The sequence below is a fragment of the Larimichthys crocea genome, chromosome XVII (genome assembly GCF_000972845.2).
Source record: "Larimichthys crocea isolate SSNF chromosome XVII, L_crocea_2.0, whole genome shotgun sequence".
Taxonomy (NCBI): domain Eukaryota; kingdom Metazoa; phylum Chordata; class Actinopteri; family Sciaenidae; genus Larimichthys; species Larimichthys crocea.
Window position 1 is genome coordinate 27,717,616 of NC_040027.1, and position 26,522 is coordinate 27,744,137.

Sequence of the window (26,522 nt, forward strand, 5' to 3'; positions counted from 1 at the left end):
AACACAGATCCTCCAGGAATTCACGATGTTGCAATTTGCAACTTCAACGCAACTAAAGTGAATCCCCGTGAATTCAGGGGTGTTGCAATCTTAACCAATCACCGCAACTTCCGCGCAGTCTGCACGGGGGATTAAAGTCGGGTCAGGGACGGCCGCACCTGCGGGAGGATCCCTTCGTGGGACCTCTCCCCGGCGCTGGCTGGCCCCCGCCGGGCACATTTCCTCCGAGGTGGTGCGCCGCGACCGGCTCTGCGTTTACAGCGCCCGGACCTCGCCGTTTCCCGGGGCCGTGGACTCTCATTAAAGGGTAAATGAGCTATCATCTTGTTGTTTTTATTTTCAGTTAGCTCATACTTCAAGCTGAAAGGTAATGGTCAGATCAGCTGCTTGCTGGCAGCCCTAATAAGAACACAAACTGTTTTCTTGTTTCTGTAAAGAGAGATTTTTTTCCTACAAATAAAAATATATTTTTATTTGGTCATAATTTGTCTGTAGCTCATTTTGATTTAAAAAACATCGTGAAAAAATCGTATCGTGAACAAAAAATCGTGACTCGAATCGAGTCGTGAGTTGAGTGTATCGTTACATCCCTAGTGGTAACTGTCTGGGATTCTCCCCAGGCGTCTGCCCCGGACCTCTCCCCCGTGTCCTGTCTTTACTGACTGAGCCGCCACTCGTAGCCACTTGCCGTCAGCCAAACTCCGCCATCAGCCCCATGCCTCGTCTCCGCCTGGCCCTGGAGCTGGCCCCCGGTGCCCACCGCTCCAAACATAGATTGACCATCAGGGGGGTCCCATCACTGGCTCTCAGGGCCCTCGCACTCCACCACCTTCTTCTATTTATGTGCGTTTCCTCTGCTGTTCCGTCAGTTTCCGCCTCTATTTTTGAAGCATGCTCTACGCACCTGATGCTCGTGTTCCAAATCAGTCAGTGGTCTGTTCAGGGATAATTGGAAAGTCCACTCTACATGCAAAAAACAACTCCAAAACCACTTCAAGACACTCAATAAAGCACAAAGTTAAAAGCATGCATTTTTCATAAAACTGACCATATCACAGCAGCCAATCCAATCATTAGTGAGACATTTCCATCTGCATCAATAATCTCAACCAACTGGTGGCACTAGTTAAAAAGTGACCATAAATATCTGCACAGTATTCTATGGTAATTAAATGGAATCTTTGTCAAAATATTTCAGTTTGAACCAAAGTGGCTGACTGACCAACCAAATGACATTACCATTCCTCCATTAGAGCCCTGCAGCCGGCTGAAGACAGTGGCCGACAGACATAGATATAGTCATAGAGAGAGGAAGTAGATGTGACTAGTCAAAGAAAATAATAATAATTCTAATAATAATTAACAGTTTTATTATTATTCATTGTTATCAACCACAATAGTTTTTAACAGTTACCCTATGTCACAAGCTACAGATGTGGCAGACTGCAATAGGACCAAGCTGATTTGAACAGCAGGGACTAGACGTCTGTTATCTTCACCTCTGCTGTCTGAATGTTGGTCAGTCACTTACAGGTGCCTCAATCATTGGAGTAACTTTGAAAGTTCTTTAACATGTGGTTGAAGCATATTGCCCATCATTACATGTTGTTCATTACATAATTCCATATTCAGAACCAATGACATTCTAGCTTCCAACATGCTCACACTCCATTCTAGAAGCTTCTGTTAGCTGTGTGATTTCAGACCTGAACTAAAGAGCCTCTGAAGAACTAGACTCAGAGCACACAAATCTGCACGAGTACATACAGAGTACACACGGAGCAAACAACAAGATGACGGCAAAACAAAGTCAACTGCAGATTGAAGTGAAGACTTCACAGAGTGTCAGGAAACTGACCTCAGATGAAAGATGCAGAGAGACGTTCAGAGAGCTGAGGGCGATGCAGATGGAGTGGAGAGCAAAAGCTGCTCTGGAAGAGCTCGAGCAGTGCAAGAAAAAAGAGGAAAGAGACGAACAAACTCATATGCAAAAAGAGAGCATTGGAGAGGCGTGGAAGGAGAGGAGAGCCAACAAGCTAAAAGTGGATGAAGAATCCAGCTTTCAGTGCCTGACCTCAGAGCAGAAGGGCCAGGAGCAGAGAAGAAGAAAAACTCTGTACAACAACTGGGTTGGAGAGCCAAGAACAGACAGTGAGCTTCACCCAGATGACTTCACCCACCACTCCTCTACTGAAAAACCAAGCCAACAGTCTAGAGGTATATCTCTCCTGTTTCAAAAAGCAGTTTACTGTTTCATGCAACCCCTTTCTCTGTGCTAATCATCCTGTGTTTTCCAACCAGCAGAACCAAAGTTCCAGCTGCAGCTGCAGGACAAACTCAAGGTTAGGCAGTGGTTTGAAAAGTTTAGTTTGAGGAAAGAGACTCGTAAGCTCAAAACTGAGGTGTGCTACTCAAACTGGACTGCCTACAAGGAGAGCAACCAGAGCAGTCTGTCTGAACAGGCTGACTCTTACAGAGACAGTTTCTCTATCTCTAGAAACGGCATCCTGAAGAAATCCCTCTGCTGAATGTAAATATAGAGATGTTTTATTGATTGTTTGAACTATTTCAATAAAACTGTTTCATTCAAATATCTGACTTGTACTTGTTGACATGTTAAAATGTGTTTACATTCACAAAGTCACACGCGTCATGTAGTTCAGATGATTGACACTGTGTGCAGTCTTATAATTAGTTTTCTTCATCAGGTCAAAATTTTAGTTTGTCTAATACTAAAGTTTACCTGCCAAACTTCCCATCAACCTCAGCTGTTTACTTTATCATTATTACACTGTGTCATATATGTTTATGTAAGACACACAGTGGTTGTCATGCACCTGGACTGTTTGCTCTAAAAGCAGGTGGGAACAACTGAAAGACTTCTTTAGAAAACAAACTTCTGTGTTCAGTTAGGAAAGCAGAAATAAACAAACTAATGAAACCTACAGGACTTTACAGCAGCATGAGACAAATGGGCAAAATTAGAGTTTAAAATGGAAACACTGATTCATAGGTTTAGCCCTGACCTGCCATATGTTTTACTACCATTTGTGCCTCATTTAATATTTAGGACAATATTTTTCCCCACTGTAGTATTCTTGTATCTCCCCAGGAGATCCCACTGCATGCTGGGAGCTGGCCAGCTACAAGAGCAACAGAGAGAGCCGGGCTCTATTTCAGTGGCTCTTAATGAAGATTAATTAATGGAGAGGGCAGCCCGTTATAAATGATCGTAAAGGAACTGAATATAAAGAAAGCAAACTTCATTTCGCAGTCACAAGTTTGCTTTTTGTTTGTTTCATGTCTCTAAAGTCACCTGAACCACTTCAGTGTTCTGAAGTGTATTTGATCTTTGTCTGCTGCACCATGTTTACATCCAGAAGTAATGAATATAAATAACACAAGAACAAATTAACACTACACGCTAATAATATTATAGGAATATACTCTGAAGGCAGAAGGATACAGCAGTGTATTGCTGCCAACATGACAAACATTAGTTATAATGAGAAACCTTTCACAGTTTTACAAAATCATATCGCAGTCATGTTAGAACAACGTATCACTTGATCTTGTTGAACGTAAGCCTGACAAATGTGATGCTTTTGAGACCAATACCGATTTACCAATATGTTGGCAAATATACTGTATATAGTAGCTGTGTTTTTGAGCTGGAATTTAAAAAAATAGACCTTTTCTATGTGGATTTTGCACAGTTATGACTTGTACTCAGGAAAAGCAAACAAACAAACCAAATAAGCTGAGTACCTGGAGAGTGAGAACTGCAATCTCCACACAGAAAGGCTCCAGCTCGGTCTTGAACTTCACAGTGACACCAATATATGAGCACAAGCCTAAGACGTGGGCTCTGGTGAAGCTGCCACAAGTGCAGATCTTGGCGGTACAGGCAAATATTCTAGTTCTTCTCAGTTTATGCAGGACACAGATTTGTTTTAAATAAGATTATTTATTGAATCCTGAACAAAACCAGTTCAAGAACCAGAGCTAGTGTGGAGGAGAAGAGGTACTCGATCCACACTCGTCACATTTGGAACCATGATTGCAGCCATGTTTTTACCTACAGTTAATATATTGCTGTTACACTTTGGCTTATAACTAGTTATGAATGTGCGTGCGTGCTACATGCATGAATGACACCATGGTCAGCTGATACTGAAAGTAAAAATTACAGGAAATGCAAAACATATTGTAAGTTACATTCCAGTGATTTATGCATTCGAAATGTTGTAGTTCTTATTGTTTATTGTATTTTTCTTAGTTAAAAACTCAGATGATGGATTATAGGAACAAAAACAAACACAAGGCGAACTTAAGTTCCATTTTCAGTTTCCAGCAGAGTGATTATATCGACGCAACGATTAGGTGAAAACAAAGAAGAAGAAAAAAAGCTTGATAAGGCATGTTGAATATTTGATGTTCATGTGGTATGTTAGGGTGGTAACTTAACGACCAGTAATATTTAGCATGATAATTATTGGTTTGATTAGCTTCATGGTTCATGATTGTGACTATTATTGTTTAATTAACAGTTTACAGCAGGGGTGTCAAACTCAAATACACAGTGGGCCGAAATTAAAAAATTGCAACAAGTCAAAGGCCGGATTATGGAAGCTTATTGCATTCGCTTGAAGAAAAAAAAAAAAAAAAACTAATTTTTTTTTGAGTAATTATCAAGATACTTTATTAAAACTTTATTTAAACAAACAATATTACATGAACAATGACAAACTCAGACAAAGACAAAAACATAATAATCATACATAAAGTAAAGTCACACCTCCATGAGAAACCAAACAAAAAATTATTGCTGTGGTGTGTGTCACATATCAAACATATAACAGATATAAAGAGGAATGAGAGGAACATCAAATAAATAATAGTTCAAATCAATAGAAGTGAAATCATATAAACAAGTAAATCCATACTAATTAAATACATATCGACACTTGTTTATATAATAGTTTGTAATAATAATGAGATTATTCACTAAAAACTCATTTCTTTTGTCTTTGAGGATTACTCCTGTTCGAATATTTTGAGAGGACCAGAAGTCCATGTCTCTGGAGCTGGACAAGATCAGGTTGTGGAGAGATTTCTACAAATTTGGACAGTCTTACATTCATAAAACCTGCAAGTGACTCCCGTGGATCTATGGTGACTCCTGCCCCGCACTTTCTAACCTTACTGGTTCAATAAAGGTAAGGCATGTAATTACAGTTACAGTTACACACAAGGTATGATACTCTTGTTATGTTTTAGACTTTATCCTTCTATTGTAAGCCTATTGCTCAAAAATGAATCCCCTTTCTTTCATTATATTGGCTTGGCACAAGTAGAAGGAGCCATTCGTCATAATGTTATGTGCTAATAGTATACACTAACACTATACAGACATAACCTGAAAATACTAACACAGAAGTTGTTTGTTGTTGAAAGGCGATTAATTTTTGATGAGCAACAATGTCCAACATGATGGAAACAAAACTGTTAACTTATCTGACAAGTGGAAACCCATAGACATGTCCGTCTATTCCTTACCTGCTACATTAAGCAATAGGCTTACAATAGAAGGATAAAGTCTACAACATAACAAGAGATCATACCTTGTGTGTAACTAATTACATGCCTTACCTTTATTGACCCTGTAGGGTAGAAAGTTGAAGATGGGGCGTGTATGTGCGGGGCAAGAGTCACCATAGATCCACGGGAGTCACTTGCAGGTTGGATGTTCTCGTGGGATTTCAAAGTAGGCCTATCTGATAATTCATGAAAAAAATTACCACGAAAACCAAAAAATAAATTACTCAGAAAAAACACAGTTTTGTTGGGGTTTTTTTTTCAAGTGAATGCAATATGCTTCCGTACTGGATGGGTTCAACGTATATTGAAAATTTATTGAAACAATCTTATTGCACATAATGTAGACTTCAGCAGCAGACTTCTTTTAAACTCTTCTACCTTCTGCAGCCTTTGTGTCGTGTCCAGATGCTTGTATCTGTCGTGGTGCTTCGTTTCATAGTAGGTTAGGTTGTATTCTTTCATTACAGCCACACTGTCTCCGCACAGAAGACTTTGCCATTTAAACATATACAAAGCCTCTCACCTGTCTTGAAGACATGTTTTTAAAGTCCACCTTTCGTTTAGCCATTTTTGGGGGAGAGGGATAGTTGAAAGTTGACACAAGTGGTGTGTAATACCATAAGACTGCAGGTTAGGCGTGTGTTCGCAGGCCCGTGATTGACGTGCCGACACACAGGCAGTGCATTGTGGGAATTGTAGTATTATGGTGGTGCATGTGATAGACCAGCAGTAAATAGATTTTATCATGTGGGCCAAAGATAATTCATTCATGGGCCAGATGTGGCCCGCGGGCCTTGAATTTCACACGTGTGGTTTACAGGATTAAAAAGAATAAATTAAATACACAAGAAAATAAGTAAATATACAGGAACCCTAAGCGGACATACATTCATACATAGAGTTATTTATGTCATTATGTTGAAATTACAAATGCTGTTATTGTTTTAAAAAATAGATTTATACTGTATTTCAGATGTCAAATGATCAAATGACGTGTACGAGTTCCTGCTTCTCACATGTTCTGTTTTCACTTCTCTAATATGATTTTGTTGCTAAAGCTGGCAGGGTAAGGTAAAGTTCAGGTTAATGTATAAATAGAAGAAGTCCAGAACAGAGCGAGGGTCAGGGACAGGTCAGAGAGGTGACATTTAAATTGGGGAAATGCTAACTATTAGAGGAAATTAAGAAGGCTTATGATGCTATCTGTATCTATGGGGGGGGGGTCCGAGACAGCCCAATAGAGAGTGTATAAGAACCAAGTGTTAGAGATCCACAGGGAGCCTTATTTGTGTGTTGCACTGTTAAACACTCCTTCTTGTACAAGAACAAATTCAGCTTAACTTTGATACTTCCTTATTGAAGGGTCATTTGAAAATTCTTATAACAGTTATCCCGAGATAACTTGTTAATTGTCTCTAGATAACGAGACTTTGTTTTCCCAGTGTTTACATTTTCCTTCTTGGTCGGGCAGCACAGGGGCGTCCTCCTGGGACAGAAAGTTTGTACCAACTTCTGGGTCAACCCCCTTTCACTTCCCACAGCAGTGGAATGACACACAGGAGCTCTGGAGCTGACTTTGAGACACTGCAGCCTTTTATTTAATCGTGTACAGCCTACACTGTACATTTGTTTGTAACCAAACTTCTACCGCTAACCTGTTCTTTTTGATCTACCATACACACACATTTAGTCTGACTTAACCACTCAGACCTTACACACACACCTTACACATTGCTCTATTCCCCAAAGAACTATGCTGCTCTTATAACACAGGGATAACGGCATCATTAATACAAGATCTGGTCTGGTATATTAAATTATTGCAGGAAATATCATTCAGTGTAGCAATGTCAGAGGAGCAGCAGTATATCGATTAGTGCTTCACATCCATCAGACAGCATCAGGTCAATATGACGTCACATGATGGAAATCTCAGGCCTGTCACATTTGATTCATTATCTTGAGATCAATAATTAACTTATATTATTACTCGTACTATCTCCAGAAAACAAAGTCTTGTTAAAAGAACCTAAAGTCAAAGTGGACTAAAAATAAAACAATGAAAAGTAGAGGGAGCTCAAACCTGTTGTTTCATCAGTGGTACATGCACTATGGGTTGAAAACAAGTGAAATAAAAAACATGTTGGAGGATGGGGGAATTCTTCTTATTAGTAATGTGTTTATTCACTCATTCAAACTGTTCAGTTAGCCACCATTATTATTATTGTTTTATTATACAATATGTTTATATCAGGGCTGTCAAGTGAAAAGTAATTATTCACATACTTTATGACTAATTTATCTCATTAATTCAGATATCCTGTGAGTATTTAAACACATGAAATGGTCATGCGGGGCGGCAGTATGGTTCACACTGTCACCTCACAGCAAGAATGCTCTAAAATGTGTTTCTGTGTGTCAGTGGTGTGATGGACAGCGTACCCCAATAATGATAAGCGGTCATGGAAAATGAATAATGAATAATCTGTCACATGTAGATGTCCAGTGTGTGGACTGATGACTGGTTAGCATCAGTTGGTTGAAGCCTCTCGTGTAACCTTCAGATAAACTAACGGTTCTTCTGTGTTGGTCTTCCTCTCAGGTCTGAGAAAGCTGGAGAGATTGCAACTATCCCACTGACTAAGGTAAGCCTCCGTATTCTTTTTGTGTGTGTCAAGCAGCTTTCCTGCCCAGAAACAGATTAACCTTCACAGCCAAGTGTCACTTGAGTGTCAGGGAATATCCCAGCAGTCTTTGGTGCTCATGAAGCCTCTTGGATGAGTAAATGTCAGTCCAGTTCTGTTTGATTCTAAACAGCCTGTCACCTGGGTGACACTGAATAGTCATAGATGCACAGAAACTGTTTGAATGATGAAGGTTAGTTCAAAAAGAGAACATCGGTAACTCTTAACTTCATGGGGTGTGTTTGATTTGTATTGAGCTGCTGAGAAAGCATCAGTTTAATGTTCCTCACTGGAGTGATGTCTGATGTCAGACCTGTGCTTCAGTCTTTAGACTGCCTCGATCACTCAGCAGGAGAAGATGTCTTTATGTATTTAAAGACTTGAAGGGTTGAATTAACCCTTGTATAACACATCTGCAGCTCAGCTGTGATGAACTATCTCGTTAGGTGTAATCAGTGTAAGTGTTTCTGGAGCTTCTGCTTCCATTTTAACAAATGTGTCAGTTCACACTGACTCTGAGAGACGTGCATCCTGTTTTTCTCTTCGTCTGGCAGGCTTAGAGGAAAGATAGGAAGACATTTAAATCACACTAATGCTCCACTGTTCACATGTTGTGAAGTATTATTTATTAGCCCTACATTCACTATGGCCATATACAGCTGTGGAGTCTGACTGTCTTAACGTGTGGTTACCATGATGTCACATTAGAAGTTTAAGCAGCCTGTCAGTGAAACAGAATTCTGCTATTAACATTTAACAGCAACAACTGTAGCTGAGACTCGTACGGTGCATCAAATTATTGTTCAAATTATGAGGTGCTCAAACATATTGGTGTTCATTACAGCTTGATTACTGTGTATAAAGTGTGTGTGTGTGTGTGTGTGTGTGTGTGTGTGTGTGTGTGCTATGTAGCATTTATTGTTTGTAGACAGTTTGTTTTGGTTTGTACGTGCAGTCCGAGAACCTAAGACATTAAAATGTATAATTACTGTGATTCACGCCTCAAACATGATAAACCATGAAATATCCATGCAGGTTGGTTTATTACACCATCTTCTGAAACACATTCAAACGTGTAACAGCTTCATAAAATTAGCTTGTCTGACTCTTCTTGCCTCACCCTTGCAAAGTGATGAGGTTGTCTGTAGTACCTCTGACACACTGTACATGTACACACTTAAGTAAAAAGCCATCATGTGTATGTTTTGTATGTGAGTTACATGGCCAGCAGGATGTTTGGATCAAACTAGTTCAATTCAGTTACACAGGAAACACTGCTAACAACTTCCTGGGTTACTAACAGTTATGAAATGCATGTCAGCACACTAAATGATCATAGATCGTACAATCACGGTTCAAATATTTAACATACGGAAAGAGTGCACACTTTATTTGAAAACTCTCTTAAACATGTTCTAAAGTACAAAAATGTGCCTCCCTTCTTCTTTGTTGTGTCCTCATTTTCAACCTCCACCAACATCCATCACCTTCCCCACCAACCCATGCAGATTATTAATGAACGTTACAGGATGTATTCCTGGGTGGCCGTGCTGATCCAGGTCTTTATAGCCATCAGTGTCACTGTGTCCTTCCTGGTGATGGGATCTGCCATGAAACACACCAGTAAGTTTACTACTTAAATGTCGTTCACTTGTTTCCTTTGTTACCATTAATGTCAGAGGCTGTTAGAATTAAGAGAACATTGCCGTGCCGTGTCGTAGAAAGAAGTGTAATGTTAATAACAACAGTGTTCTTCATGCTAAAACAGTGGTATGTAGTTTTTAAACATTCATTTTCATTTTTTCTCTTCCAATATTTAAAGGGATCATTTGACATTCTGAGAAATGCACTTATTCACCGTCTTGCAGAGAGTTAGATGACAGGATGGATACCATTCATGCCTGTAAAATAAATACTAGGATACAGCTAGGAGACAGTTAACTTAGCTTAGCTTAACATGAAGACTGGAGGCTGCTTGGCTGCTTCTTTGGCCGGCCACAGTGACTTACCGGAGTCTAACTCATGGTGACAACAAAACTCCAGGAAGTGACTGCATCCAACCGAAGAAATAGTCTCAATAAAAAGGAGCAAGCGTAATGTAATGACTGTAATTGGCTGTGTTCCTTTCAGTTGACGGCCTGGTGAGCTCGATGTGGGGCAGCAGACTGGAGTGGCTGTCCAAAGCCTGGGAGCGAAACCTGCCAAACAAGCAGCACATCTGCTCAGCGAGAAGGTGAGCACCAACGTGTGAAAAGGGGAATGAAGCCCAAGTGTTTCATTTGGTGGCTCGTCTTTGTGATGACACATCACAACAGCAGTTTATGTTCTGACCTCCACGAGAACAAACCTGAAAAAGTGTGACCTCATATAATATGAGACGGCACTGACCCTCTCACAGATCTGATGGCATGGGTTTAGTGTTGGTGTGCCAGGTTCCACAACAACTAGAGGAGCCCTCAGAGGCAAGAGGGGAAAAGATTGTGGTGATCCATCATTTTTTTATTTACTGTATTAAAACCTAAAATGACCCTGCTATGTGATCAGAGATGAAGGAAACCTGCTCAGTTGAAATGCTGGCTTCTCAACAACAATGCAACAGCCAATATGTTCTCATGAAATTTACATTCTGGTCCAGAAGGCATTGTGTTTTGCTTTGTGATCTGTATTTGCCCATGTCGACCCGAGGTTACGGGGTTGAGCCGTGATAAACACTGTAAATATTGGAGTCACATTTGAAAGATAAACACAGCTCAGAGCCAGAAGGACCTGATCAATATTTCACTGTATTTCACTTTAAAATCAAAATACAGAAAATAAAGCCATGAATATTTCAGATCATTTAAGTTGCCATCAATAACTGCAAATATACATTGTAACCTAGAGGTTTTTCTTCAGCAGGTTTCCTCAAACATGACAAAGACATTGTAAAGTTAGCATCTCTACCCGGCCCTCACAGTGTGTGTGCCATACTGTCAGCAGGGTGGACTGACCAGGCCTTTCCTCGTAGTTTCCAAAGACATACCCCACTCACTGATGGAAAAAAAAAAAAAAACTTAAAAAATGATACTGGACAAAAAGAAAAAAATCAACTGCAAAAGCATAAACAAACAAAATTCAGGCCACGCTTGGAAAATGGATCACCAGATCTAACTTATTAAAATATGGGGTTAACATGTACCAGCAGTAAGTTATGTCAGAGAGCCAGAGTGCACTGACACTGACACACCTGAATAAAGCTCTGACTGCGCATCTCTCCTTCCATTTCTTATTGACCTCATGTTTGTTTCTTCCATTTCCTTTTTCTCTTAACTTTGGTCTCGATTGCTGGCTGTACCAAATACTCTGCTTTATGCAAGGCTAAAAAATGTTTTAAGAAGACATTTTACCCTGAATGTGAAATTCTGTAAAAACTGTCTCTCCGTGATGCATCCATTATATTAAGTATACCTACGTCTGTCCTGTCATAACATCAGATGTGATGGCCAAATTCAACGAGCACGGATGTTGCGCACCTGAGCTAATCACCGCTGTTCTATTCAATGTTTCAACCACGACAAGCCTAGACGCTGTCCGGTTCAGAAGCGGGCCTCCGCTCAGCTCCACGAGGAATACCTAGTCAGGCACGATATTGGTTGAAGATGCAGTCACATCTCCCTTTACTCAAAACTCTCTCTCTCTCTCTCTCTCTCTCTCTCTCGCTCTCTCTCTCTCTCTCTCTTTCTCTCTCTCTACATGTCTCATTAATGCATGTTAATGCATTGCATGTATGTAGCCAAATTTAAGGAAGTAATTCCTTCAGTATTAAATTCAATGCCTCAATGCAGCAGAGGACTTGTCTGCTTCCTTTAGCCCCTCACAAATAGATAATCTTGTTCATAGTATTACAGGCTCATTACGGACAACTCTAGACTCTATTGCACCTTTGAAAAAGAAGATAAATAAACAAAAAAGAGGCACGTAAATCTGAACGCAAATGGTGTGCCACTAAACTGAAAGAATCTCGTTTAGTCTGGCAAGATAATCTCAAAACATACAGGAAGGCTCTCCGTAATGCCAGAGCAGCCTATTACTCTTCATTAATAGAGGAAAATAAGAACAACCCCAGATTTCTCTTCAGCACTGTAGCCAGGCTAAAAGAGAATCACAGCTCTACTGAACCATCTATTCCTTTAGGTCTAAGTAGCAATGACTTCATGAGCTTCTTTAAAGATAAAATTATAACTATTAGAGACAAAATTAATCACCTCTTGCCCTCAACAGGCATTGATCTGCATTCTGATACAGCAAGTTTTAAGTATCTGTAATTAAACCTCTTCTTAAAAGGCTCACTCTAGATCCAGAGGTTTTAGCAAATTACAGACCGATATCAAACCTTCCCTTTCTGTCTAAGATACTTGAGAAAGCTGTAGCTAATCAGCTGTGTGACTTTCTCCATAACAATAGTCTATTTGAGGATTTTCAGTCAGGATTTAGAGTGCATCATAGCACAGAGACCGCATTAGTTACAAATGACCTCCTAATGGCATCAGACTCATCTCTGTACTTGTCCTGTTAGATCTTAGTGCTGCATTTGACACCATTGACCATCAAATTCTTTTACAGAGACTGGAACATCGAATTGGCATCAAAGGAACCGCCCTAAGCTGGTTTAAATCGTACTTTTTAGATCGATCTCAGTTTGTTCACGTCAATGATGAATCCTCCATGCAGACCAAAGTTTGTCATGGAGTCCCACAAGGTTCTGTACTCGGACCACTTCTATTTAGTTTATATATGCTTCCTTTAGGGAACATTATTAGGAATCACTCAATTTTCATTGTTATGCTGATGACACCCAATTATATTTATCGATCAAGCCTGATGCAACCAATCAGTTAACGCCTTGAGCATATTAAAAAGTTGGATGACTACAATATTTTTTTTATTTTTTTTTTATGTTAAATTCAGACAAAACTGAAGTTCTTGTAATTGGACCCAAACATCTCAGAAACTATCTTTCTAGAGACTTGGCTACTTTAGATGGGATCACCCTGGCCTCCAGCTCCACTGTAAAGAATCTTGGAGTTGTTTTTGATCAGGATTTGTCCTTAACGTCCACATAAAACAAATTTCGAGGACTGCATTCTTCCACTTACGTAACATTGCCAAAATTGGACGCATCGTGTCTCAAGCGGATGCAGAAAAACTAGTCCACGCACTTGTTACTTCTAGGCTGGACTATTGTAACTCTTTGTTATCAGGCTGCTCCAATAAGTCTCTTAGGACTTTGCAGTTAATTCAGAATGCTGCTGCACGAGTTCTGACAGGAACCAAGATCAGAGATCACATCTCTTCCAGTTTGGCTTCCTTGCATTGGCTACCTGTTAAATCTAGAATATCTAGAAGAATTTAAAATTCTTCTCCTTACTTACAAAGCTCTTCATGGTCAGGCTCCATCATATTTAAAAGAGCTCATAATACCTTACTACCCCTCTAGAACACTGCGCTCTCAGGATGTTGGGTTCCTTGTGGTTCCTATAGTTTCCAGCTATCAAGCTCCTCTTCTGTGGAACAAACTACCATTCTGGGTTCGGGGGGCAGACACGGTCAACACCTTTAAGAATAGACTTAAGACTTTCCTTTTTGATAAAGCTTATAGTTAGGGCTGGCTCAGGTCATTCCTTAGTTATGCTGCCATAGCCCCCCCCCCCCCTCTCTCTCTCTTGGATTCACTTGACACACGAAAAATCAGTCTCCCATCCATCCATGCATTCATCCATCCATCCCCAACCACCTCCTCTCAACATGCAGACTTGGTCACTTTTTATATTACATCATCAGACAAAGGCTTACTGTTTTCCTGAAGGTGACCCGTCACCTATGTGCATGAAGTCACCAGTCTTGTTGTTCCTATGATGTTTTTGGTGGACTTTGGTAGACCTTTGGTAGGTCAAGTTGTTCATGTTCCTGCCATGTTGTGAAACTTGTTCATGGTGTTCTTGACCTGTCAGAGAAGTCTGTCAAAGTGTGAAGTAAGAAATATTCCAAACGCCTCAAACAACATTTAAAAATGTCATGTCATGCTTCAGCCAAAGCTTTTACTTATTTGAAATATCTGGTCATAATTTTAATTTAAAGCAAAAATCAAATCTGTATTAAGAGTGTTGAGGAAATTTTCCTTCAGGGGTCTGTTTCACAAAGCAGGTTCAACAAACTCTGAGTCAAATCCTGAACTCTGGTGTTGATCTACTCTGAGATCGGAAACTCTGAGGTTTTCTGGTTTCACAACCAGCTGATTTGAGTTGGTTAACTCAACTCAGAGTAGTTTAACCTGGAGTTTTAAACATGAGCTCCACAGACATATAAAGCCAGCATCAATGGAGCCCAGATTCGATGATTGAACATGGAAACTGACAGAAAGAGGGCAGCATTTTTCACCCCAATAGAATTGGAAATTAATGACTGCATATGGAGAATATGAGGCAGTCTTAGAAAGAGTGCAACACTGCAGCGGCTGCTTAAAGAGAGGGAGAGGGCATGGAGAGCATTGCTGCTCGGGTCAATGCGTAGTTTAAAATGTAATATTTGCAATCACAATAACTTTGAAGGGCAAAATTGCAATGAATGGAGCCTATTAATTTATTTCACTGTAGGTGCAATCCGGCGGGGGAGAAGCACACTTGGCAGCAACTTAAGAGATGAAATATAAAAACATTGTTCAAACAGGTCAGACATCTGCCTGACTTGACTCTGAAACTTCTTTGATCCCTTCCATAATGCTCTTTAACACTCCAAAAATGTCTTCTTTATATTGTATTAAACAATGAAGCCTGGGGCTGGGCAGCAGCAGGAGACTCCCCTGACCTCATCAACTGCAGAGTTGACACAGTGAGACAGCTGTTCATGAAACTCCAGAGATTTATTGTGTGGAATTCATGTGCAACAGGTTAATTTATGTCCTCTTTATGTTTCCCAGTTACCAGTAAAAGAAATTTATAAAATTCACTCCTAAAAAAAATCCAGAAGACCGATAAAGAAATGCTTATACCTCGACCGCCAGATTAAAAAAGGCAGATTTGGAAATCCAACTACTGAACATAAATTAAAGGTGGGTGCATGGTCCCATGTCATTATGTCAATGTTAACTATTGAACATAACTTAACTGGCTTTTGTATTGTAGGAAATAAAGAAGACCAACTGAAAATGTGCCTCATGTTTTTATTTGTGGTGGTGCTTTAAACTCAAAAGTGATTAGTACAAATCGTGTCTCTGACCGCTCGGCCATCCTGCATAGCTGGCAGGTGGACGGGGCCTCCACATTGGAGATTATGTGTGCAGCATCACATCTGATCTTGACAGTGCAGAGAATGACAGATAAATTAAATTATGAGGAAGTGCTTAACACAGTGAAACTTCTTAGTCTACATGTACCTGCACATTATTGCTGTGAATGGACTTCCTATTCACATAATCAGCCTCATTATGTGAGGGAGCCGTGATTGGAATGTGCGTACCATCTATGCAGCCAATCACATTGGGAAATCCTAAAACAAATAAAAATAATAAAAATGACTAATTCAAGTCTGAGGTGGCAGCCACAATGTCATAATCAGCCTGATATTAAAGGAATTCAACAGATCTCTACATCCTTCACCTGCGATCCTGTGGAACTCTTCCTTAATGGCCCTGACAGGTTTGTGTCCAGGGAAGACAACTAATATAGGTAAAAGTCTTTTCAGGGCGAGGCAGACTCTTCTGATGGCCCTGCATACAGTTGCCTTACTCAAGTGCTTCAGCTCTCCGATGTTATACAAGAAACTGCCATTGGCAAAAAAAAACGCAGCGCCACACACAAAATCTGCTGCGGTGTGAGCGCATGACTGCGACTCGTGATGTTTGAAATGTGCGGACGGATAAGGTTGTGTATGTAAATTATAGACTGTGAAGTACAACCGTACCGCTCAAAAAGAAAATGAAGCTGAAATATCTATGCGTGGTCTGAGTACTCTCTGCCGACAGTATGTAAAAAGGTGCCTTCTGGAACTAGAGGACGTTCTGACAGGCAGCAGGAATGAGGAAATCAAATTAAGTATGTGGCTCTGAAAGTGCGGGCGAGACAGAGAGAAACTCCAGGGTTTCTTCAGGAAAACCTGGTCCCGACCAGGTTAGATTCACGGAGTAGTTATTCTATGGCAACTGAGCTTGGGTTAAGTTACCTCACTTTTGAAACAGGTTAGAGTTAACCCTCTCTCTCGGGTTTGACGACCCTCCTTTGTGAAACGGAAAACTCTGAGTTTCCGTGATTCCAGGGTTAACAAACTCTGAGTTTTCAATAAAACTGCTTTGTGAAACGGGACCCCAGGCGTAAGACTTTCAGAGTTTCACTGCTCTTACACCAGATTTCCCCAAAAGCCAGTCGAACCTATTTCACAGTCTGTTTACTCTCAGGTTCTTTGTCTCTGGCTACAACAGGCTTTCTGACGTCCTGGTTTAATTAATTATTTGTTTATATTTTCTGGCTTGGTGCGTGACATATAATTCAGCAGTTTCCAGATGTTTACTTTGACTTTGTCAGTCATGCTCCTCTCCTCTGTCTTTCTTCCAGCATGGCTAAAGGATTCATGTCACTGCTTGGATTTGTTGTCATCTTTATCGTGTCAGTGTGTGATCCCAAGGTGAATGAAACACACGCGCACACACACACACACACACACACACACGCACACGCACACACACACACACACACACACACACACAGTGATGGTTTTAAGAAACTAAGATTGATGATACTCACCTGAAATTCACTTTTCTTTTTCTCTTCAGGGTTTTGTTGTCATGTTGGACAAAGTTGTGTCGTTCTCCCTCAACACTGAAGTCGGACTGTTTGTCTTCATCATGCTGAGAGAATCCAGAGAAGATAGATTCCAGTGAGTGCCTCTGTTTGTTTTTGATACATCTGTCATGTTAGAGACGTTCGAGAAGAAGATTTGATAAATGATTTTAAGTTTTGGACAGAAGGTGAGCAGATAAGCAATATTACATCAGAGGGTTTGCTTTACCGTTATTATTGGCACGACAGGTGAGGACTGCGGTGTTTACACTGAGATCCATAAGCATCACTGAACAAGGTACAGCTCTCTTGTAATAATGAGATATTAAGATATTTATATTGTGGAACAATTAACTTTTTTTTGTTTTCCCAAACTGAATAAACACACATCTAAACACTAAACTGGCTTTACTAGTTCAGTCTTGTAATAATGAAGATATCAGCTGAAAAATATATATTTTTCCATGGACAGATTTGGCTCCTAAACTTGTGAATTTCACATTTATTTTTAAGATAATCGTGCTGTGTCAGTGACTCAGCACACATTTCGGTTAACTCCACAGCCAAAAGTCAAAATGTGTTCAATAAAGATCGATGTAATCAATTCCAAAACTCACTACATGTTTTTGTCTAATGAAATATTCCTCTTCAGTTAATGTTAGTTTGATTACTGTTTGATCTCTGACGTGCTGCACACAGCTTCATGATATCAGAGATATTGATGAGATATATTGATTTAATTATCATAACATAACAGGAAGTCATAGTCTATATATGTCCACTGTGGTTCATGATTAAGTTTCATGGCTCTGTGTATAATAATATTATATTCATATATTTTCAGATTTTGTTTCTCTCTTTCTGCTTTATAAGCTCTCCTAACATCCTAATTTTACATTTACATACAAAGCGGTCTGAGAACGATGTCATTTGGTTGTTATTATGGAGATTATATCATCATCATGTGGAAATATACATATTGTCTTGTCTGACACATTTTGTGTGAGTGTGATGACATGTTGATGAAAGGTTCTCTGCCTCGTTCTTTCAGGCACCTTGCCGTCCCACTGCCAGTCGGCGACTGTGTCTTCAGCCTCAGCTGGCTGCTCCCCACCTACTTCCTGTTTGCAGTGAGCTACGACATCCTGCAGACGCTGGCAGACGTGGCTCATTACCTGCCTGTCTACAGCCACAGTCAGGAAGCACACAACAGCAGTCTGAGCGGGAGTCTAATGGCAGCCAATCTCTCCGTCCTGCTCTGATCCTCAAGCAGCCAGATAAGAGACAGACGAGAAGGAGCTGACATTGCCAAAAAAATCAGAAGCTTAGCAAGTGCTTTTGTATTCTCTCACACTTATCAAGCTCCTGATACAATTTGAACATTTTAAAGACAAGCATTGTTTGTTTTCGATGACGTTAGCAGCCATTTTTATTTTTCTGTACTCCTCTTGCGCATGCAAATTATGTAGCTGCTTGTTTTTGTTGGGTTTTTTTTTAAATTCACAATTAACTGAAAACTCCCTTGTGTGGTCGAGGACTTTCCCAACAGATACCAGGGACCAGATGTATGACCGAGACGTATGCACCAAACACGTGCATGAGCCATTTCCCACACAAACACTGGTAATTACTTCAGGCCAAGTGTACTCATGTGGGTACAACAATCTGTGAGTGATATTTGAATGTGGAAAGTGAGAGAGAAAATCTTACACCATCACTTGTGTCGGTCATAACTACGCTGTACTGTAAGTAATGCTGAGATGATAGAACACAGCAACATGTCTAAAAACAGGATGATGCAGGCTGCAAACATACCACACGGTCTGTGCAGGTGGAGCAGGCAGAGGTATTCACATCCAGAACCATGTGAACACAGCTTTATGAGTGCAATGCATCTGGTCCCTGGTGCTGTAGAACTGTAAATATATACATTTTAATGAGAAACGATCTAATAGAATATAAGAGTAGGTTGAGTCACTATCAACACACTATGCAGAGTATAAAATTATTTGAATGTTCACGTACATACATGATGAAATTAGTCAATTTAAACCACTGTCTGTTTGAGTGACAGATTTCACCTCCATCTTCTTGATCATCTTTTGTCACCAAAAAGCTAAACCAGAAGCACTCTAGTGCGAGGGGTTCCAACCTTTTTTTGCATCATGGACTATTTTTATACTGACATGACAGTAACACTATTACTATAATATTACTGTATATGCATTAAGCACACTGAAACATAAAGGTAGGTCCGTTCACTTTTCAACATTTAGTCCTAGGTTCAGTCGAACAGTCAAAAAAAAAAAAAAGACCTCCTAAAGATGTGAAGGAAAATTCATGAGGACTTAGGATGATGTGACAGCAGAAGTTACTCACGTGTCTGTGGTAAAACTACAGTTCAAAAGATGGACTACAAAACGCACAACTGAGATTCTTCTCCCAGTGTGTTCATGCAGGAAATATAAACATGGATAACCTGGTGAAACATGATTTCATTATCAAGGTCAGAAGTGAAATAAAAAAGGAATACTGACCTCTTGTCTTTGTCACATTGAGAATAATTGCTCATACTAAAAAGTTTTTAGGAAAGGACATAGGAGGTCTTTTTTTTTGACTATTCGACTAAATAGTTTTTGCAATTTGCAACATATGAAAAGTTTCATTCAGGAGACACAAAAATTCTAATTGCTGCAACTTCCCTTTATGTGACAACGTGCAAGAAGTGTCCCTTTTCTCCCACTTTGCAAACATGCACTGAGAACGAAGCATGCCTCTTTAAGTTTCACCTGCTGTGTACCACAGAAAGCACCAGCATGACGGAGCTCTTTAAAATCAATGTTTTATGACACAAATTAAACATGATGACATTCATGACTGTCATTTTCTATATATATATATATATATATATATTCTTCATTATGGTGGTTACAATTCACAGCTGGAAACAAAGAGGACATGATGAATACAACATGAGTTCAAGTCGGTGAGTGTAAACAAAGTTTGGAGGTCCAAAAAAAAAAAAAACTGTGAATGCAGATGGATGTGTGTTGCATGTGGTGGCAGGCCTCAGGTCTGGCACCCAGGGGAGTGAACCCAAAACACAGAGGCACGACAGGGGAGTGGGAATCCACTACCTAAAGTATAAAACCAGAATCAATAATGCTGCTGGGCAACCTCCAGAACCTTAGAAGAGGGTTTGCTCGTGTGAAAAATTTTGTAAATAAATCGATAAAGTGTTAAAAATAATAAAAAACATACACACACACACACACACACACACACACACAAAAGAAAGGTTTTAAAAACACATCATCTTCCTGACAGGCAATATTTAGTAAGTATAGGTTGTAATATTTGTCAGTGACAGACTGTAATAATATAATAACAAAAGCATTTTATATACTAGAATAATAATACCCAAGGGAGTGGAGAAAAGTTCTAACAAATAAGGAACGAGCAGGTGATAACAATGTTAATGACCAGGTATGAGCTGAAGGTTATGATCTCAGACTGATTGGCAGTGACATGTTGAGTGTATGTTGTGTCTATGACTGTGTGTTTTCATGAGTAACAGTGAGGAGTTTGAAGATCTGGATTAGTTAGTGGTTCAACGCCTTTCACTAATTGGCTAAATCAATATTGTGTTCAATAAGCAGATTTAGCCATGACTGATGTTTCTTGGCGATAGCTAGGCAACCATTGTGGGTTGAGTGTGATTTGGGGGAACTGAGGCTAAGTTTCTGTGTTATCAGAAACCAAAAGTGTTGTATGGGTTGGAGCATTTGTCTGATTTAGAGACATGGGTTTTATGCAGTTTGTTTTATGTGATGTGTGTTGAATGGATGACCTTACACTCAGTTAGTAGTAGATTAGTGTTCTTTGTCACAATACATAAATTTCTGTAGAGGATAGATCTTTTTTTCCTATTTGGCAGTTGGCAGGTGGATGTTATCTAGTTGTTATCTATCTATCTTTATGGTTGCTATTCATCCGATAAAAGAGATTAGACCATCTTTTTTTTTTTTTTGTCTTTTAAAAATGAGGTGACTCGCGTTAAGTCTGATCTGATATTACCAATAGTGAAAGAGTGGTGTGTGTCTTGGGTTGTAGGGTACCAGTTCACTGTGATAGAAAGAATAGTTTATTTGCATCAGTGTATGGAGTAGTCTGAGATTTGTGAGAAATTGTTAATGACACTGATGATTTGCTTTAGTGAGTTTTGTGGATCTTGAAAATAGAGTAGGATATCATCAGCATATAAATTAATTTTATGGTTTTGATGGAGTGAGTCAGTGTTTCATTGAAATGGTCAAAAAAAGGAAGGGGCCGTGAGGGCATTTGTGCAGTGTAAACCTTTGTGATGTGATCTTAGTGGTGATGGTGGCTGTGGGTGTAAAAATGTTTACAAATCAGCAGGTATTCCATCTGGTCCTGGTGCTGTTATTGGGCGTTTGTGAGAGCGTTGTGTGTACGGTCAAGTGTTAAAGTAGCATGTAAGAGTTTGCAGGTATTTTTATTATCTAAAACAGATTGAATAGCTGATGGGTTGGGATTATTTTGAGGTGAACATAGATTACGATAAAACGTTTGGAGTGTATCATTTATGGCTTGAGGATATTGGGTATAATTCACTGCTAAATCTTTTATTGTCAGGATTCGTCTCATATCTCAGGAGGAGAAGGTGAAAGGTTGTTTTTTTTGTCTGTATATAATTTAATGGGAATTTTAGTGTTTGTAATTGATGTCATCTGTTCATTCTTTTATTTTGTTTTCTAGATTATTTCAGTTTTTGCTTTTCTTGACGTGAGGAGTACAATATGATTGATATCATTTTCTCTAATTACCTCCTTACCTTATTCCTAAAGTAGTGTTGAGAGGTATTTGGAGAATTGTTCATTTCCAGAAAGGATGCACACTCCTCCTTAATAAAGACATCGAACTGATGATCTTACATTAAAGTAGTATTAGTATTAAATCACTGTGTGTGACAGGATGTTGATTCAATCTTTAAGGTGAGTGCTATAGGTGTATGATCGCTTATTATGATTGGGTTGATTTTAGTGTCTATAATATTGGGAATGATAGTGTTGTTATACAGAATAGTCAGTTCATGAAAATGATATTAGGGAGAAAAGAGAATTCTCTTGTAGTTTGGTCAACCATGCTGTGGTTGGTTACTTGCTAGAAAAATGTGTGAAAGAATGAAGGGTCATCGTCACTGAGGATAAATAGGCTAGATTGTATTGAGGGCCTGTTAGGATGTGTTGTTCTGAATTATTTAGTTGACTTTCTTGTAGTGGGCTTTCAGTTTGAGTACATGATTTATGCTGGTGAGCAGATGCCACAAACATCCCATGAAATGGAAAGTCACAGGTTGTATAGAAAAGAAAAAAAGGTCAAATAAATAAATAAAGTTAGGTATTCTTGGAGGAATGTACGTTTGGAATGTAGTATTAGTGCATGGTGAGTATATGAGTATGTGTTTGGGTGCACATGTATGTTATGTGATACAGGACAGGGCAGGGGTGAGAGAACAGATAGGGATGCCAACTTTAACAACCTTCTTTGGTAGTTTGTACTGCTCAGAGTAGCCATGGTGTGTTTGTAGAGTCGCATCGCTATGTATGCTTTTATATTTTTCATTGGATGTTCTTTCATGATGGGATTTGGATCTCCTTCTTCATCCGTTTGTTTATTTCTCTTGGAAAATGATCACTGATGCCAAATTGTGTTCCTTTGCCTTGCTGTTTAATCCTTTGTTCTCTGTAGAGTTTTTTTCCCCATTTGATTTGTTCTGTCTTTGGACAGGTTGGCTGGAGTGGGTGTGGAGGAATCCAGCATGATGCACTGTAGAAAGTAGAGGTAGAGAGTAGAAGTTTTCCAGGTCAGCTTTCTCAATGAGTGACGATAACTGCCGCTGTGGTTTCGGTTAATATGTGTCCATGATTTTCGGTCTTGTGATCAAAATCTTGAACTCTAATATACCATTTCTACACACATACCCCCCCACACACAAATAAAAACTCAAAACTCTTATCAAAATATATTTTATTCTGGACTTTTGTTTCACTGATCTGACTTAAATGATAACAGATCGATGCGATGCGAGAAGGAAAACAAAAAAAACAAAGCCTTGGAGACCCCATGGGAGAGATGCTGCTGGCCTGACATGACGATCTGTTGTGGCGACACAGATGAATGCTGACTCAGCGACTGTGGCGCAGACCTAAGGATGGCATGAACACATCAGAGCCGCTGTGAGATACTTTTCAGATCGCTTGGCTCAAGTGCTTCAAATACAGGGAAGAAAAAAAACAAAAGTTCACAGGAGTCTAAACAGGAACACATGAAATCTGTTCGTCCATTAGTAAAAATGCCCAATTTATTCCATGGGAGAAAATAAAGCCCATTTGTTTTTTGACAAACATTTCTCAGCAGCAGAGCTCTGGATGCAGATGTAATGCTTTAAACTTTGATCAACTAGAATTGATAAAATCCAGTTGAAAATATGTGGTCATGATTGTAGAAGATTTAATTTGTCTTTTCTGCTTTTTTCAGTCTCGTATGATCAGAAAAATACACTGGGCTTAAACTTGAATATGGAATTAAATTTGTCTCATTTAGTGTATGATGGGATGTTTTGAATGCAGAAAGATGTTTTTTAAGAAGCTACTTCCTTAGTCATCGGATTGCAGACAAATCACCTACTTCAGTGATTCTTTTGGCCGAAATGGAAGGAGAAGGCATCAAAAGTTTGAGAGCCCAAGAGAAGAAAAACTACTGAGCAGACAATGAATCTTTGTGGTCTTTGAATAAAAATATTTTCTGTGTGTAAGAATATCTCTATCAAATATAATCAATTGTGCAAAAAAATCTTGAGCTCATAATGTCCTGACAATTCAGACCCGAGTGTAACTACATTATATCTGCTTCCAGAGCAATTGTCTCCACAAAACATCCATGACTCCCAGTTACAGCAACGAAAACGGGGGAACCAGAAAAATTCCCTAGAGTCTTGGCTTGATTGAAAAATTACAATTTTATTCAATTTAAAGACTTTTTTATTGTCTTGTGTGTAAGCCAAGGTGAGTTTCAGGAGAAAGACATTTTCTGGGACAAAGCTCCCCAAAAAGATTCAAGCAAAAAGAAAAAGTAAAACATTTCTTTATTAAAACATAGACAAATTTAGTGGTAATTTGCTCCTGGGAGAACTCCGCCCAGGCAAGGTGCCTTCAGAATGACAGCTCAGCTCAGTAAGCCTTACATTACAGGGTCAACCTTTACTATTTGCAATAGCATCAAAGTAACAAAAGAAAATATTTTTTTTAAATTTATAGAACATGTAAATTAACACTGCCAATAAATCATCAATTCACATTTTTTTTCAAATCTACAAAGAAATTACAAAAATGTAACTTTAAATTTGTCTTTAAAAGAGTATAAAATGTCTCGTCAGTAAGGAACCTCAGAAGGAAACATGAGTGAAGAACCAAGAGTGAAGGTGGGAAGGGCAGATGAATTGAAATACACTGTGAAGGTTCAGCTCAACATTTTCTGTTTGTCTGTTTTTGGACTGACCAAGTCGATCACGCTGTGGGGAAAAGACTTTACATTTGACCTTTAGCTACTTGGATTAACACTTCAGCTGGCTTCTAAACAGCACGGATGAAGTGCAGTTAGTCCCCCACACTATGACAGTACCTGCTAATAAAAACAGACAAATGAAAATGTCCACATATTGCTTTAATGTTTCTGCCTTTGGGCTTGATTCTGAATAGCGACTGTCAGATTCAACCCCAGGGGGAAATATCTTCACTGGCTGCTTTCCTCAGCATGACACTGCTTACTCCACCCAATGCCAAAGAACAGTAAAAACATATCAGCAGATTTAAATGTTCAGTTGTAGACGTCTGGAGACAGAGCTGCTGTGAAATAATGAAGTTATTAAACCTTCAACAGAGCAGAGCCAGCGAACAGAGGTCAGCAGGCGGACCCATGTCAACGTTAAGAACAAAACTTTGGTTGAAATGAGATTTAAAACTCATCGTACGCGATGACTTTTTCCCTCCATTTATTCAAGACCGCAATCACCAAGTTGGAGGCTTAACTGAATACAGCCAGGCCGAGTGTGCTGATGCTACGTTCAGATTACAGAATCAGTCCGGCTGGCAAAACTGCAACGAAATGTGCCCAAATACAGAACACAGTAAAAAGAGCTGATTGAGGAAAATCGACATAACAGAGTAACATTCTACCGTCTTTGAACGAACGACGGTCCCATTCCATTTTTCTTTGGCTCTGCCTGCTGTGGTTTAAGTCACTCACATAGTTTCTGCAGGACGTCGTGTGTTTGATCGTTTGAGGGTGAATCTAATTGAACTGTTGATGATGTGAACTCGCTAAAGCCGTCATCAGCTGTGAACAGAGTCACTGATGCTGGAGTTCTACAGTTTGTCATCTGAGACGGGCCCTGCTGCATCGCCTAAAACTCACAACAGCCTTAAACATTCAGACCAGCAGGAACCACTTAGTCAAAGAATCCAGAGAGGGTGAAACCATGTGACCAGATAGTGCAGAGAAGAACTGTTTTGGAGTATGTGGATGTACATCATCATGAGGAGAATCCAGAGTCTAACATGAAGTACTGCATTTTGAGGTTAACCGTACGACTCACAGAGTGAAACACGTGATGGAGAGAAGCCTTTAAAATGTTGCCACGTTGGTTTGAAATCATGACGAGCACACAGAGTTTAGTTTTTTTCTTAGAACTGTTCGTGTGTACTGGTGTTTGTCTGCATGTATTCTCCAATTAATAAAACTCTGACCTGACCTGACCAGCCCCGGCCCCCTCCCCCGAAGATAAAAAATATAAAAACATTGAAACAAGAGATCTGAAATTTAAAAAAACTAAGTGCCATCCTATTTTATGGTGGAGGAGTTGATATGTCTGCACAATGAGATCCAACTAGTAACAAAGATCAACACTTTTTTCATTGTTTTTCATTTTGATGACGATGAGCATGGTTTAAAGATCAAAAAAGCAAAATAGCTTCCAAATTTTGGTACATATACGGATCTGTAACTTTTTTTTTGTCTATCACTTTTTTTTCTTTTTTTCACTGCGTCCCTTCTGCATCTCTGGAAGAGTCTGCACAGATAGAGAGGGGCGCTCCGTCCGCCCCGTCCATCTGTCTGTCTGTCTGTCCGTCTGTCTGTCTGTCTGTCCATCTGTTCATCCCTGTGTCTGGACCTGCTGTGTCGGGTGCTTGCTTCCTGTTCCTGTTTCCTGCTTCCTGTCTGTTGGTGGGCGGGGCCGTAATCGTAAGCGTGAGCAGTACGCAGGGCAGGCAGGGACAGTCATTTGGCTATGTACACATTCATGGTCGGTCCATGGCTTCCAACGAACAGCAGCACTATTTCCGAA

At 39.7% G+C, this 26,522-nt stretch overlaps 3 protein-coding genes across 9 annotated transcripts in view; 2 read left to right on the plus strand and 1 right to left on the minus strand.

The window, feature by feature from the left end:
* si:ch211-51h4.2 (uncharacterized) overlaps positions 1-19,954 on the plus strand; it is an 84,570-nt gene extending 64,616 nt beyond the window's left edge. For both annotated transcript variants that reach the window (XM_019256464.2, XM_019256465.2), the window contains exons 13-18: positions 8,204-8,246; positions 9,794-9,908; positions 10,416-10,518; positions 16,871-16,940; positions 17,089-17,192; positions 18,147-19,954. In XM_019256464.2, coding sequence (XP_019112009.1) covers positions 8,204-8,246; positions 9,794-9,908; positions 10,416-10,518; positions 16,871-16,940; positions 17,089-17,192; positions 18,147-18,357 — 646 coding nt within the window. In that variant the 3' untranslated portion in view covers positions 18,358-19,954. The remainder of the gene's footprint in view (positions 1-8,203; positions 8,247-9,793; positions 9,909-10,415; positions 10,519-16,870; positions 16,941-17,088; positions 17,193-18,146) is intronic.
* Positions 1,650-3,129, plus strand: LOC104931133 (uncharacterized). Of its 2 annotated transcripts, none has more exons than XM_010746066.3 (3): positions 1,650-2,217; positions 2,305-2,530; positions 3,113-3,129. In XM_010746066.3, exons 1-2 carry the CDS (start codon positions 1,794-1,796, stop codon positions 2,526-2,528), a joined length of 648 nt encoding a protein of 215 aa, XP_010744368.1. In that variant the 5' UTR covers positions 1,650-1,793; the 3' UTR covers positions 2,529-2,530; positions 3,113-3,129. The 2 variants fall into 2 exon arrangements, with proteins under 2 accessions (XP_010744368.1, XP_010744367.1); XM_010746065.3 differs by having other exon boundaries at positions 1,651-2,217; positions 2,302-2,530; positions 3,113-3,128.
* A 3,175-nt stretch (positions 19,955-23,129) lies between the features above and the next one.
* tbl1xr1a (TBL1X/Y related 1a) overlaps positions 23,130-26,522 on the minus strand; it is a 36,497-nt gene continuing 33,104 nt past the window's right edge. For all 5 annotated transcript variants that reach the window (XM_010746069.3, XM_010746067.3, XM_027290603.1 and 2 more), the window contains one exon: positions 23,130-26,522. This exon is cut by the window's right edge and continues 16 nt beyond it. In XM_010746069.3, coding sequence (XP_010744371.1) covers positions 26,512-26,522 — 11 coding nt within the window. In that variant the 3' untranslated portion in view covers positions 23,130-26,511.

Coding starts and splice junctions, on each gene's coding strand:
- LOC104931133 (XM_010746065.3), top strand. CDS start 1,794: ATGACGGCAAAACAAAGTCAACTGCAGATTGAAGTGAAGACTTCACAG. Junction 2,218..2,301: donor ACCAAGCCAACAGTCTAGAG/GTATATCTCTCC, acceptor TTTTCCAACCAG/CAGAACCAAAGTTCCAGCTG.